Source organism: Dipodomys ordii, unplaced genomic scaffold, assembly GCF_000151885.1.
Source record: "Dipodomys ordii isolate 6190 unplaced genomic scaffold, Dord_2.0 Scaffold38, whole genome shotgun sequence".
Taxonomy (NCBI): domain Eukaryota; kingdom Metazoa; phylum Chordata; class Mammalia; order Rodentia; family Heteromyidae; genus Dipodomys; species Dipodomys ordii.
The window spans coordinates 14,543,146-14,558,437 of record NW_012267254.1 but is presented as its reverse complement, the minus strand read 5'-3'; the positions used below and the strand labels follow the sequence as shown (position 1 = coordinate 14,558,437).

Below are 15,292 nucleotides of genomic sequence, written 5' to 3'. Positions count from 1 at the left end.
TCACGGTCTCTCCTGCCCGGGCTGGCTTTGAACCGCGATCCTCAGATCTCAGCCTCCTGAGTAGCTAGGATTACAGGCGTGAGCCACCAGCGCCCGGCCGTTGAACAATATTTTAAAGTAAGCGATTATACTATATGATCACTGGTGTTTCCGCTTGTAGCAGAATACCACTACAAACTCTAGTTGTGAACTTTTAAGCCTTGTTTTCTCCACTTCCTAAAGGCAACATGTTCTATGCCCATGCACTTTTGAGTAAGCGTGCACCATTGGCCAAAGTATGGCTGGCAGCTCACTGGGAGAAGAAGCTCACCAAGGATCAAGTATTCAAATGTAATATACAGAAAACCATTGGAAAAATTATTTCACAGAAGGTATGTAACTGATGAGAAATGTTAGTATATGTTCATTCAGCCTGAGTACTCAAAGAGGCAAGCGATTACAATTGGTTTGTATCAGGAGGTATATTTCTGAGACAGTTTTACTTTTCAAATGATTGCTTTTATTTCCTTACCATCTTTTGTGTGAACATGAACAAATGATAATTAACTTTAGTGCACAATTGTTTTATATATTTAGCAAGCATAAACTTGACTCTGAGGAACAAAGACCATGCTCTATGTTTTGTAATGCTTTATATACTTCCCTAATAAAATAAGTTGCCCATAGCCGGTACCTGATAATGATTTCTTATGAAAAATGATTGGGTAGAATAGAAAAGCATGTATTAGGAGCAAAAAGACGTGAAGCTATTTTATAAAAAGTAAAATACTTTTTACGTTAAAATAATTTTTTTCAAATTCTTTATTGTGTTTAAGTGATGACATAATTTCCCATATTTCACTGTATTGTGGTATAGTGATGCTTAGTTAAAGTCACAAACACATTCTAACTTTAATGGGTCAAATTGTCCATCGTGGTCTATAACTTTGATGAGTTCTATGAGCTTTGACAATACAGTTATTTCTTCTACATTGGGTGATATGTACATTTCTTTTGTTTTGCCTAGTGTCAGCTGTTCCCTCTTTCCCTCTTGTTCTTTTTACTTTTTCATCATAAAAAATTTAAAAGTATCTAATAGAATTCACTTTAAGCATACTAACATCTTCCAAGTTAAATATATGACATACATTTTCAATTAGAGTTGAAAGGCTATTTGTTGGTCACAGTGCTAGACTTTATACTGGTTAGTTTTGAGTGTGTGTGTGTGTGTGTGTGTGTGTTTTCTTTCATCTGCACAGTAAGCCTTAAGCTAAACTCAGTTAAGTTTGGTGGTTAACAAGATGAACATATGTGTTGTTCAAATTGATATTTAGCTTATACATCATTTCTAAGACGTATGAGCCTAGGTTTCTCTCCAGTGAATAGACTTTATTACAATTAAATTAATGTATGGAAATCTGTTGGGGCAGCATCCGCCACAATGTAAATATATAATACTTGTAGCCATTTTTGTTGCACTGAATTTGAATAAGGCGTAGTGGCTCACCTTTTGCAATTTACCCAGGTTTCTTATTGCAGAGTTAATGTTCTGTCCTTAATATTAATGATAGCATACTTCCCTTAGATGCAATGTCTTTTTAAGTTTGTTGACTAATATAAAGAATGTTCACCTTTTTATTTTTACAACTTTAGGTAAAAGCTAAGCTAATTGGTTTTAGATTTTTTTCAAAAACCCGCAAGGTACTTTTTAGAGTAGGATTTATGAACCTAATTTTTATTCTTCTAATATGTTGTATATTATCAAAAGGTGAAGTTTGCACTTCGAACTTCGGGACATCTTCTTTTGGGAGTTGTTCGAATCTATAAGAGGAAGGTGAAGTATCTTTTGGAAGATTGCAGTGAAGCAATTGTTAAAATGAATATGACATTTTGCCCAGGTAAACATGCTGTTTGAATTTGTCTCATTCTTCCTGGTTTCTTTTGCTTTTTGTGGGTCTGTGCTCTTATAAGTGACAGCGTGGTGTAGTTTCAGATGAGTTAAGTGGATGTGAGCTTCATTTTGATGGAGTTTCAGTATCGATAGTTAAGGACAAATTACATTCTCTCCCTTGATCCTTTCCTGTATATATGAGAAAGGTGATGCTGTCCAAAACTTGTTTTATCTGTGTGCATGTTGCAAGTATACTTAAGCACACTGCATGCTTGTAAGGATCAAAAGCTCTGTTTTTATTGATGCCTTTAACTTCTCATTTGTTCTTGCTTTTACGGGACCTGTTCGAAATAGTGTGATTGACAGTCTTTTCAGAATTGTCCTTTTTCTAAGTTGTCTGCTATTTTTGAAATGTTCTTATCAGAATTCCTAAGCCTTCCAAAGTACTATGTTCATGTGTTTCAACTATAGTGCTTTCAGATTTTAATTTACGTAGATATCATCTATTCTACTTTGTGGATATTTATCATTTTTCTTCCATTTATTGTGGTGATTTAGACATCAGTCTTTCCCTATCACCAAGTATCTTTGTTATACTCATTTGCTGAACCTCTGTTTTGTTGGCACTACTGCGGTTTGAACCCTTAGGCTTTTCTAGGCCGGTACTTGAGTACGCATCCATGCTACCAGCCCTTTGTCCAGCACTGGCCCTGTTGGCATGGGATCTCACTCCTTGCCTGGACTACAATCTGCATATTTTAGGATCCTCATTATAGCTGAAATGACATGTGTGCACTACCAAGACAAGTTTCCTTCCTTTGACCTAGACTCACAGGATTTTCTTGCAGAGAGTTGCCCTGAATTGAGATCCTACCCATCTTAGCCTGCAATATAGCTACTATGACGAGTGTTCATGACCACACCAAGCTTACTTAGCCTGAGATATAGCTACTATGATGAGCGTTCACTACCACACCAGAGTATCGGTGGGAAAAAAGGGTCTCTTGAATGTTTGACGGCTCACCTGAAGATACTCATCTTTCATGGTCAGACTCCCCATTAGCTAGGAATGTATGCATGTGCCTTGATACACAACTGATTTTGTGAATCTCTGACAACCTGTCTTACTGTTTTCCATGTACCAATCCCTCAAGCAATTTTGTTGAATCTGGACTGATCTTTTTATATTCTTTGTTTACAATACGTGTAAAGTCTCTAGGTAGACATATAATCCTCTCAATATGGCATACTTCTGTGTTACTTCAGTTATGTATTGCACAAATATTTATTGATGTCATGCATTGTGTGAAATATGTTAGGCTCTGGGACATAAGGATCAACCAGGTAAGGGCCCTTATTTTCTGTCTGGTAAGGAACTCAATTAAGGAAATGGTTTTTAAACTTTAACACCTTATTATAGCTCATGTTTGCAATATAAAAGAAAATAAAATTAGCATTACAACATAAAATAACAAATTCAGTTTACATATGATTGCTGGGAAATCCTTTCTGAGGGGAAGATACCATTTTAGCTCACTCAGAATCGCAGATGTAAAAATATCCAGGCACCGAAATAGTCCCTGAAATAACAGCATAAGAGGCCAATGTAACCTTGGAACAAAGTGCTGATATGACAAACTTGGCAGTCTGAGGGAACCAAATGGCCACTAGACGTAGAATGGAACAAGGAGGAGAGGGTCTCCAATAGCTTGTGATAGGTTTGTGGGACTAAAGAGGCCAGGTTGGAAATTTTGATTTAATTTACATGGGGGAAGTTGCTAAACCCAGAGTTTGTCAGCTGTTTGCCCTGGAAAACTGATATGCTCATTGTCGTGTCATGGAATGCAGAAGGGCAGGAGTGGATACAAGGAAACCAGATAAAGAGAGAAAGCAATTGTCTAGTGGGAGACAACAAGGATTTAAGGGGATTGTCCTATTTTATACAATATATTTGCCTATTGATTGTTTTCTGTTATGCTTTTCAGGACTGATTGACCTCTCAAAAGGGGAATTAGAAGCATCTTACAGTGCTGTCACATTTGAAGAAGAATTTTATGATTTTGACACTGATAACATGAAGTAAATGATTTTCCTTCAGTTAGATTTTCATGACATGTTGCTGTTTTCATGTTCAGGTTGCATGTAGGCAAGTAGAACACAAGAACACATGTAGTTGTCAGAGATTAAAATTACCATAAAATTACAATACGTGACCACAAAAGTACATCATTGTATTTATTGCATGTAGCTTGCAACACTGATGATAGATTGATTCACTGATTTTAAGAGTTCCTTGTGTGCCTTTCCTATGCCAGGCACCGTTTCAAGCATTGAAGAGATAGCCATGAATGAAACTCAGCTCCTGGCCTTGTAGACTTTCCAATTTAATTGCAGAAGACTGGAAAAATCCAAACGAGTGCATGTACATTACACCAGGGGGATGACCAGATATGACTTGATATGAGGGGAAGTAAGATTCTATGATGGCCAAGGAAGGATTTTCTGCTAATGTAATTATAGAAGCCTGAAGGAGCTAAAAGGACTCATTAGTTATGTGGAGCATAGGTGTTCCAGGTAGAACGAAGTAGAGAGGTCTTCAGGCAAGAACGCAAGTAAGATTGTAGTGGAGAGAATTAGCAACTGAGTGGTAGAGAAATGAGATCATAGGGGTAGCAGGAGGTCCAGGTAATGTGTGGTCCATTACAGGTATGGTGGCACTTTTTTTTTTTTTACTAAGTAAGGAAGCACAGGCAGGTTTTGAATAGAGAACAGAGGTGTGGCCAGATCTGACTTGAGTTCACCGTGATAAAGAAGCAGAGAAACCGTGAGAACATTATTGTAAAAAGATTTTATCAGCTAGGAGAAGATAGACTCTCTGAGCAATTCTGAGCATTCATCTTAGGAAGGTTGTAGCAGTCAAACCATGGATGTGTGTGAAAGGCAGAGCCATCAGTATTTGATCATGAATATGGCTATGAGGGAAAGAAGCAAAGGATCACTCTTATTTGGGGGCATGATGATTGAGTTATCTCCTCATAAAATTAGGACACCCAGGGAATGACAAATTTTAAAAGGAGAGACAAGGAAGAGTGGTTTTGGACCATGAATGGTTTTGACCTGAACATCTGTGTTCCCTCCAATTCAGATGTGGAAACCGAGTCTGTAAGGCAATAGTATTTTTTTTTTAAATTGTGGATTTTGATAATGATTAGATGGTAATGGTTCTCATAAATGGGATCAGTGCCCTCAGAAGAGAGACTTGATGTTGTTTTTTTCTGTGTCCTGAGAATATAACAAGAAGTCCCCTTCTATGAGGAACAGGCTCTTACAAGACAGTGAATCTGCTGGCACACTAATCTTGGGCTTCCTAAACTTCAGTCTCTGTGCATAACAACTGTTCTATTGCTTATTAATTGCCCAGTAAAGTGTACATGCTTTACAGCATCCCTAAAGCTTTGGCATACAAAACCAAATGCCCAGTGATTCAGTGTCTGGTGAACCTGTGTTTACCGGGTCATGGATGGCAGTGTTGTCTCTGTGTCCTCACAAGGTGAAAGTCATCTTAAGGGTACTAATGCCATTCATGACTGCAGAGCCCTTATGACCTTGTCATGTAGAAAAGTCCGAATACTATCTCCTTGGTGATGATGTTTAGCATACAGATTTGGAGGACGCATGCCTTCAGGCCATAGCCAGTGTGCGCATCTCCCCCGAATGCTGTTGGTGAACACAAGTGTGAGAACCACTGAACACCAGCACTGGCTTTGGCAGTCTGGAAATTATTTGTGCATATCATATACTAAAATCATGTGTTCACCAAAGATACTTTTGAGAAAGTAAAACTCTCCTGTATTTTTAAGCAATGAACCTGGTTTTGTTTTACATGTTTTCAATATGTGGCAAAATAACTGTTCTTTTCCTATTGCTTGCTCAAATGTTCATTTCTTTATAGTACTATCGATGCATCTGAACACTTTGCTCCAAACCAAAGTAGACCGGAGGAAATTACACTTAAAGAAGATTATGGTAAGGTTCTACCTTTGTAAGCACAGAAGTTTGGTGATCATATATAAGAAATCAAAATTACCAGTCATAAGTCATTGTAGTTGTATTTTATGTGGTAAAACAATGCAATAGTAATACCTAACAAATCTAGAAGCACGTGCCTCACGTCTAATCCTAGCCACAGAAAGGCTGAAAGGCTGAAGGTTCAAAGGCAGCCTAGGGAGGAAAGGCTTGAAGACTTTTAGCTCAAACTAACGAGAAGTTGAAATGCGGCTCAAGTGCTAGGGTGCCCTACATGAGTGAAAATGCCAAGCAAGTATGTAAGACCCTGAGTCCAACTCTCAATACAGCCCAAACTATCAAATGAATGGACATTTTGCTGTGTAAATATTATCACATATAAAACTTTGTTTCTGGATGTAAGTCCCAGGTATTATCATCTGCTTCATTTCCCACTGTACTTACCTTTCTTGAATGCCTATGTCAAGTGCTATCAAGGACATGTGCATTACCAGTTGAAAGAGGTAGTTTGTGTCTTCCAGAAGCTTCAGGCTCGGTAGAGACAAACAGATGCTATATGAACATATATAACAGAGTTCGCATGTATCTGCATAAACTGAAGCTACAGCTGATATTTGTTGCCCAGGAATATCAGTATAAAGTTTTTAGTAGGAGAAAAAAAATGAGTTGAAATTCTAGATATGCCATTTATTAAGGTGGTAACTGTATGAATTAAAAAACCCTTTCAGTGATGTGTTCCCTTATTTGGGTGATGAGGGATAGAATAGTACAGAATAGTACCTTCTGTTGCACAATCCCATATGCAAAGTAGTTATTATTGAATGAGTGCTGTAAGCCCATTCTTTAAAATGTCACGTGAATTTTGTTTGTTTCCTTCTAAATATTTTATTTTGCTCTTATTATCATTTTTCTTTTAAAGTAATGCTTCATGTTCCATAGATTTATTGTTATATGTAATTATATGTACACATTATCAAAAACCTATGAATTTTCTTGTGAGTTTATTAACAGTTGTCAGCTATAATATTTAAAGGTGTTCCAGCTCTTAAAGTATAAAGGTTTCTACAACACACTTAGCCTTAATGATATGTATGTATATATTTATTTAGGGGAAGGATCTCAGATTCGCAGAGGACAGAGCTTTGTGGAAGGGAATACATTGCTGAGCTTCAGTGTCCCTTTATCAGAACATAGTACTGGAAACCTCACTGGAGAAAAGTCTTTGATGTGTAACAATGGGGATGGATTTGGAGATGAAGGAGCTTCTGAAACAATGGCAGGTAGGCTGTTTGGTTGTACAGAAATACAATAATTCAGTGTGAACACTATGATGAATTAGTGGGCTGAGTACATCAAAATAGAATTTGGAGGTAACTCTCTGTGTCTTGTACACCTTAATAAAGTACACAATTTTCTGTACATCCACTAAAGCTTCACACAACTCTCCAAAGAAGACAGTGATATGTTTGGGCCTAAAGAAAGTCATCCATTGAAACAAATTTTAGAATTTGGGAACAACTGCCTAAATTTTTTTTGTTTTGTTTTTTATGTTTTTTGTTTTCTCTTTTTTACAAATTCATTATTGTTGGAGAGGAGTGAGTTCAGTGTATCCTATAAACATAATCTTCTTTGACACAAATTGTGGAACACCTGTACAAGATTACCTTTCTAGCACTCTATATTTGCTTTTGTATTATATTACTATTGTATTATATAACTATAGAAATGGGTCAAACATAGCCAGATGCTGGTGGCTCATTCCTGTACTCCTAGCTACACAGGAGGCTGAGATCTGAGGATTGCAATTCAAAGCCAGCCGGGCAGGAAAATCTGTGAGACTCTTACCTCCAATAAACCACTCAGAAAACTGGAAGTGGCGCTATGGCTCAAGTGGTAGAGCGCTAGCCTTCATCTAAGAGGTGAGGGCCAGCGGCCAGGCCCAGAGTTCAAGCCCCAGAACCAACGAGAAAAGAAAGGAAGGAAAGGAAAGAAGGAAGGAAGGGAGGGAAGGAGGGAGGAAGGAAAGAAAGAAAGAAAAGAAAAGGGTCAAACAAAATCTGAGAAATTTGTCTGTATTTGAAAGATAGTGGGTAAACTTTTTCCATCCAATATACTGTTAAAATTTTCCAGTTTGTATTAAAACCTAGTTATCCCTTCACAGTGCCCTTTATAAAGTAATGTTAATGTTTTGTGTACCAATGGAAGGTTCAAGTCTGTTTGACAAAAATTTCTGTTTTTCAAGACTTTCTGTGGAATGAAAATGATAATTGCCTGCTAGAAGACATGCCTTTGGAGGGAAAACTCCCACTGACCCCTGACTCTCACCACAGTACATTGAGTATGTTGAAGTCTCTTTCTGTGTGTAAAGTTGAAAAATACCAGTATTCTAGTTAAACCTGAGAACATCCAAATCTAAATAGCAGAGTAGGATAGTGAGAGGTAAAAATAGAAGATAAGGCTTCATACGCGATCAGTCTAACTCTAGACGATGTAGAAAAGGATATTGGGTGCTGAGAATGTTCCACTGACACTGAAGAATATGTAACCAGTATGGAGTTTGAGAGCATGTTCAAATACTCTACCCAGAATACCGTGCTTTCAAATCCTGAACACATATGGTACATATTTAAAAATTAGAAGATATGGTGTGAAAGTATACACTTTGAGAGAAATTGCAAATGGGATATTTCTTGGAGCCTGAAATTCTAAGAAGTACCTCAAATGAGTTGAGGTCCTCTGGGTTTATTTAAAAGTATAAGTTGACCCATTGTGATTCTTCACAACGTTGATGGCCTGGTTTACATTCTAAGACAAGAACAGAAATGGACAACATGCTAGGATGGGTGGCTCATGTCTGTAATGTTAGCTACAGAGGTGGCTAAGATCGAGCAGTCATGGTTCGAAGCTAGCCCAGGCAGGAAAATCGTGAGACTCTTACCTCCAATAAATCACAGAAAAAATGGGAAATGGCGCTATGGCTCAAGTAGTAAGGCACTAGCCTGGAGCGGAAAATCTCAGGGACAGCGACCAAGCTCTGAGGTCAAGCCTCAGGATTGGCCAACAATGACAACCACAATAATAGGAAACATAAGAAGACTTAGCACATATTTCATCATGGATCTATATGGTCAATTTCTAAGCGATTCAACAGAATATATATTCTCCAAGAGACATATCAAGTTCATATCAGTCATATATTGGAATTGCTACCACTGTGTTCACTGCTCTTAGGAGGGTGGGCCCCTCTTAGATGTCGCAGGTGCAAAGAGGGCAATAAGAGTTGACTCAACCAAATACTGCAGTTCCCAGGCTATAATTGAGCCTTGTTTTCTCTCTTAAACACGGGACACTTAAAAATTGAGATATGACCTCAACAGTATAAACCTTCAGTTCATTTTCACGTTAATTTACTGCACAGGTAATTGTCTACCTTGCAGCATAACTTCTGTGTCTTTCTACTCTTTTTATGATGGCATTCATTAGCAAAACCAGATTATTCAGATGGAGCGTGTTTCAATTCAGATGACATATGCTTCCCAGAGATTGAAAAGAAGGATGCAACAACCTTAACAACTAAGCAGGAACGATTCATTCTTCATCCAATTGGTATTTCCGGTCAGTGGCATTTCCATGTTTTGATTTTATCTTTGATACCTTTATTTACGTACTGAGATACATAAATACTTTAGTAAGTATTAAAGAAGGCAGAAGAGCAGTAACATTTGTCAGGTACAGGGTATGAAATGACTTTGAGGTGATTCATGATATTCAGTCCTGCTCAAATTACAGATTGACTTTGGGGAACTGGAAAACTAAATCTGACTTTAGTTGAAGGAAGTTACTGAGGCATTGCTGTGTGTTAGACACAGGAATGAAGAAAGGCTTCCATCTTTGAGAAGAGCATGGAGGTACATCCAGAGAATTTCACCTTTGGGCAGCTCAGTTAGCAGGATTCAGAGTTCAATGTCAGCCTGTGGTACATAGTCTGAGGCCAGTCTCCAAAAGTGGATAGTGGGGCCACAAAGGAAAAGCTCCAATCTGATAGAGATAAGAAAATACTGAAGCGAATATAACCCAAGGCAGGACGAGAGGTCAGTAGAGCGAATCCCAAACATTTCACCTGGAATTTTAATGTGTTTCCAGGAGTAAACAGTAAATATGGACTTAATGTGATTTAGATACTTTAGCAACATTCTAGTTTTATTAGATAATTCATAAGAGTCATGCATCTTTAATTACCTCAGGTGTAAAAGTCTGAAAGCAGTCCAATAACTCTCCTGAATAAAACTCTTGAGGCGTTATTCCACAGGGCTGGCAGAAAGTCAATCTACTTGGCTTCCCTGTCTGTCCTGAGCCATGTTAGAATTAATGTTTAAGGAATGAGAGAAGAGGTGCTAGAGAATTCTACCTGTCATCAGCTACATCAGTTTGCAGTTGTCCCAACTGTCCTAACTACATAGCTAGGCCTTTGACTCATGTTTCCAGGATCTCACTAAAGCACCTCTAGCAAGCAGGCTCCCTTTCCCACTGGCTCTGTATGATTAACAGGTCTGCATCTGAAATAGCTAATTCTCTGCATTTTCAGCTTGACTAACGAAATCTTGACTTCTTGTAATCCTAGGTACTCAGTAGTCTGAGATCTGAGGATTGTGTTCAAACCCAGCATAGGTAGGAAAGGCCTTGAGACTCTTATCTCCAATTAACCACCAGAAAACTGGAGGTAGCACAACATGGTAGAGCACCAGCCTTGAGCAAAGAGAGCTCAGGTCCAGCATCCTGGACCTGAGTTCAAACCCCATGACTGACCAAAAAAAAAAAGTTAATCTCTTAGGCACTTTAGAGCTACCTCTGAATGTGCTCACTTTGCTCTAAGTGTAGCCTCTGTTCTACATGGGCCCAGGTGTCCTCTTAATAGGTCAACAAATCCCTCTGAAGCATTTTCAAACAACATCTTAGAATGTAACAGCTCTTGGGTGGTCAGCACTCTATCTTACAAAAAGCATGCAAAGGAGATATTCCTCAAAGACTAGAAGGATTTACTTTCCAATGCAACTCTACAGTTATATATGTTGTGTGTACGTTTGTGTGTGTTACATAAATTTATATATGTGGTGTCTAGAGTATCATTTTGCAAGGCTATGCAACCAATCACACAGAAGTTTATTTTTTTATATAGGCACTTCTGAGAAAAGGAAAAGGAAAAAGAGGAGATTGCTCATCGATCCAGTCAAGGAGCTCAGTAACCAGAATATGTTTGAACAGCTTATTTCCATTGAAGACACTCTCAAGCCTATAGAATTTGCACCACCCACACGAAAATTAATGTTGTTGAAGGAGAGGGACCAAGCGAGTACACTTTTATCGACACCAAGCCAGTATTTGGTTTCTGATAAGTTGAAGAAGGTAACAGAACAGACTTATGGCCACTCTTTGCTGTGATTGTGATATGTGCTTATAAAGTGTTCCATCTTTGCAACAGAATTAGGTCTTGTGTAACAACACGTTTCATTTTAAGTTAAATTTTGAGTATGGGTATAGGAGTTACCTTTTTTGTTTAACTTAGAGCATCTATGCTTGTGTTTAAAGTACAGAGAGAAAACATAAAAATGTCTGTTTTTACAGTTGTTTCCAAATTGCCTTTTGCCTTCTGGTTTGAAATCTCGAAGATTAGTGAAGAGGAAGCTAGAGGAAGAAGAAAATTGCTACAAAGATGGTGAGACTCACTTAATATAATTATTTCCAAGTCTTTCCATTTCCTAACAAATGGGGCAATGCTATTCTTTCTGATGGAGGCATAGAATTCTATTGTGTATATATATCACATTTTGTTGATCCATTCATCTACTGAGGGGCATCTGGGTTGGTTCCATAGCGTAGCTATGCTAAATAATGCTACAAGAAACATAGTTGTGCTGGTAACTTTAATATGGACTTGTTTGTGATCATTTGGGTAAATGCCCAAAAGTGGGATTGCTGGGTCATAGGGGAGCTCTATGTGCAGTCTTTTGAGGAATCTCCATACTACTTTCCAAAGTGATTGAACAAGTTTACACTCCCACCAGCAATGCAGTAAGAAACATAGGTCCCATGGTTTCCCTTATTTGCAATAACTAGTATATATCTGAGACAAACAGAAAAGGTCTGATAAGTTGATGTTAGGTGAAATAACTCCAAGATAAATATTCAAATGTTTTTTTCTTTCTTGTGATTTTTTTCTAACATATTTATAAGGTGATTTCTTTGTTGCTTTGTATGTCCCTCCCCCAGGGTATAACACCTTCTTTCACTGTATTTGATGTTGGTATAATTTGTGGAGGGGAAAGTAAAAAACAAATTGTTTAAATAGGGATACAAGTGAACCCATTGCAACAATGAGATGTACCAGTCCTTACGTGGAAAAACGAACTTTACAACTTTGTGGGGGGAGGGCGCAGAGGTTGGGTGGGAGATGTGAAGGGGAAACAAAGGAGGAGGCTATAATGCTTGATAAGAAATGTACTCATTATCTTGCTCATGTAATTTTAACCCCTCTGTACAGTATTTTCACAATAAAAAGAAAGAAAGAAAGATGGCGAGACTTCTATGGGGAGGAGAGACTCCTGGAAACAAAAATCTCATTTCACACATCCCAATGGGATGGATCCTCTTCCTTTTTTCAATAGTAAATGATAGCTTGAGAACAGAATATTTGAACTTTGTATAGTTACTCCAGTCTGTCATTTTTCTTCTTATTGGCTTCACATTTGAACAGGTTGGAATAGCTAGGCATGCTTGTGGTGGCACATGCCTATAATCCTAGCTATTTGGAAGTGATTGAATGAGTACCACAAGTTTAGGATTAGCCCGACAAACAAGCTTTATGCCTGTAATCCCTGCTATACAGGAGGCATGGCTGAAGTGAGACTAGGCACGAAGCCAAAGACCCTATCTGACAATTAGCTAAAGGAAAAAAGGCTGGAGGTGAGGCACCAGGGATAGAATCTTCACTTTGCAAGTGCAAGGTAATGAGTTCAAAGCCCAGTACCTCACCTTCCACAAGATGAATGTGTTTATTATGTATCCTGTTCTGATTCTTATTCATCCTTATCCCCCCCATCTTCCTCAAGGGCAATACACACAAACACACAATAACAAAATACTTACATCTAACACCATGTGTCCTTTAAACAATGAAATGAAAATCGCTTAGCCTTTTCTAGAGTTCTTTTTAATTACTTATACTTTTATTGTAAAAATACTGTACAGAGAGGTTACAGTTATATGAGTAGGGTAATGAGTACATTTCCTATCGAGCATTGTTACCTCTTCCTTTGCTTTTCTCCTACCATCCCTTCCCTCCCCACCTCCCCAACTCCTCCCTCTGCCCCCCCAACTTTGTAATGTTTGTTTTCAACATAGTGTCCTGTACATCTAGTTGTCACAATGGGTCAACCTGCATCCCCATTTAAGCATTCTGCTGTATCCCTTCCCCTCCCCAAATTACAAAATGTGTATACAAGATGTAGAATACTGGAATCAAATACAGTGAAAACGGGTTATACCGTGCGGGAAGAACATACAAAAGAATCACATAGTGCATTATAAGTATATTAAAAACAATAGCAAGAAAGCAAAAGCCATTTGTGTCCTTGTCTTGGACATGTCTTAGACATTGCAGACAAGGGAAACTATGGGATCTATGTTTCTTTGGGCCTGGCTTAATTCATAATATAATTTTTCACAACTCTATTTTGATGTCATTCTTTCCGATGGAGGCGTAGAATTCCATTGTATATATACCACAATTTCTTTTTTATAATATGTTTTTATTGTAAAAATACTGTACAGAGGGTTATGGTTCCATGAGCACAAGATAGTGAGTACATTTCTTATCAAGCATTGTTGCCTCCTCCTTTCTTTGTCCTCCACCATCCCTTTCCTCCCCACCTCTACAACTACACTCCCACCATTGCTAAATTGTAAAGTTCATTTTTCAACATAATGTCTTGTACATCTCATTGTTATAATGGGTCAACCTGTATCCCTATTTAAGCATTTTGTTTATTTCCTTTCCATCCCCAAATTAGAGAAGAGTATATACAAGATGCAGGGTACCGCCATCAAATACAGTGAACACTGTGGTTATACAGTGGAGGAAGAACATACAAAGAAACAAAAAATCACGTGGTACAATATAAATACGTTAGCAACAAAAGCAAGAAAAAAACTACTGTGTCCCTATTTTGGGGTTCATTTTGCTTAGCATTATCTTTTTAAAATTATTTTTTCTTTTATTTTTTTAATTGTGAAAATACCGTACAGAGGGGTTACAATTACATGAGCATGGTAATGAGTATATTTCTTTCTTTTTTATTTTAATTTTTTTTATTTTTAAAATACCATACAGAGCCGTTACAATTACATGGGCAAGATAATGAGTACATTTTTTTAATTCTGATAATACTGTACAGAGGGGTTACAATTTCTTGGGCAAGATAGTGAGTACATTTTTTATCAAGCATTGTAGCCTCCTCCTTTGTTTCCCCTCCCCATCCCTTCTCATACTCCTCACCTCCCCACCCACCTCCGCAGTCCCCTACCCAATCCTCCCCCTGCCCACCAAAGTTTTAAATTCGTTTTTTGACATAACAACTTGTACATCTCGTTGTTGCAATGGGTCCACCTGTATCCCCATTTAAACGATTTGCTTTTTCCCCTCCCCTCCACAAGTTATACCAGCATCAAATACAGTGAAAGCAGGGTTATTCCGTGGGGGAGGAACATACAAAGCAACAAAGAAATAATCTTTTAAACATGTTAGTAACAATCTCATGAAAGAAGAAAATATTTGAATACATATCTTGGGGTTCATTTCCCTAACATCAACTTATCTGACTTTTTCTGCTGGACTCATATATACTAGTTATTGCAAATAAGGGACACCATGGGACCTATATTTCTTTGGGCCTGGGTTACTTAACTTAATAGAATTTTTTCCAAGCCTTTTCATTTCCTAACAAATGGGGCAATGTCATTCTTTCTGTTGGAGGCATAAAATTCCATTTTGTGTGTGTGTGTATATAAATATGTATATATATACATATATATATATACATATACATATATACCACATTTTGTTGATTCATTCATCTACTGAGGGGCATCTGGATTGGTTCCATATCTTAGCTATGGTAAATAATGCTGCAATAAACATAGTCGTGCTGGCCACTTTAGTGTGGTCTTCTTTGTGATCATTTTGGGTAAATGCCCAAAAGTGGGACTGCTGGGTCATAGGGGAGTTCTATGTGGAGCCTTTTCAGGAACCTCCATACTGCTTTCCAAAGTGGTTGAACAAGTTTACACTCCCACCAACAATGCAGTAAGGTTCCCTTCTGTCCACATCCCCTCCAGCATCTG

At 38.0% G+C, this 15,292-nt stretch overlaps 1 protein-coding gene across 1 annotated transcript in view; it reads left to right on the top strand.

The window, feature by feature from the left end:
- Positions 1-227: 227 nt before the first annotated feature.
- The window catches only part of LOC105986950 (double-strand-break repair protein rad21-like protein 1), a 15,659-nt gene continuing 594 nt past the window's right edge, over positions 228-15,292 (top strand). Inside the window, 8 exon segments of the mRNA XM_013018078.1 lie at positions 228-371; positions 1,748-1,877; positions 3,856-3,949; positions 5,823-5,929; positions 7,006-7,176; positions 9,380-9,511; positions 11,175-11,299; positions 11,519-11,609. Of these exon segments, the coding sequence (XP_012873532.1) occupies positions 228-371; positions 1,748-1,877; positions 3,856-3,949; positions 5,823-5,929; positions 7,006-7,176; positions 9,380-9,511; positions 11,175-11,299; positions 11,519-11,609 (994 nt within the window).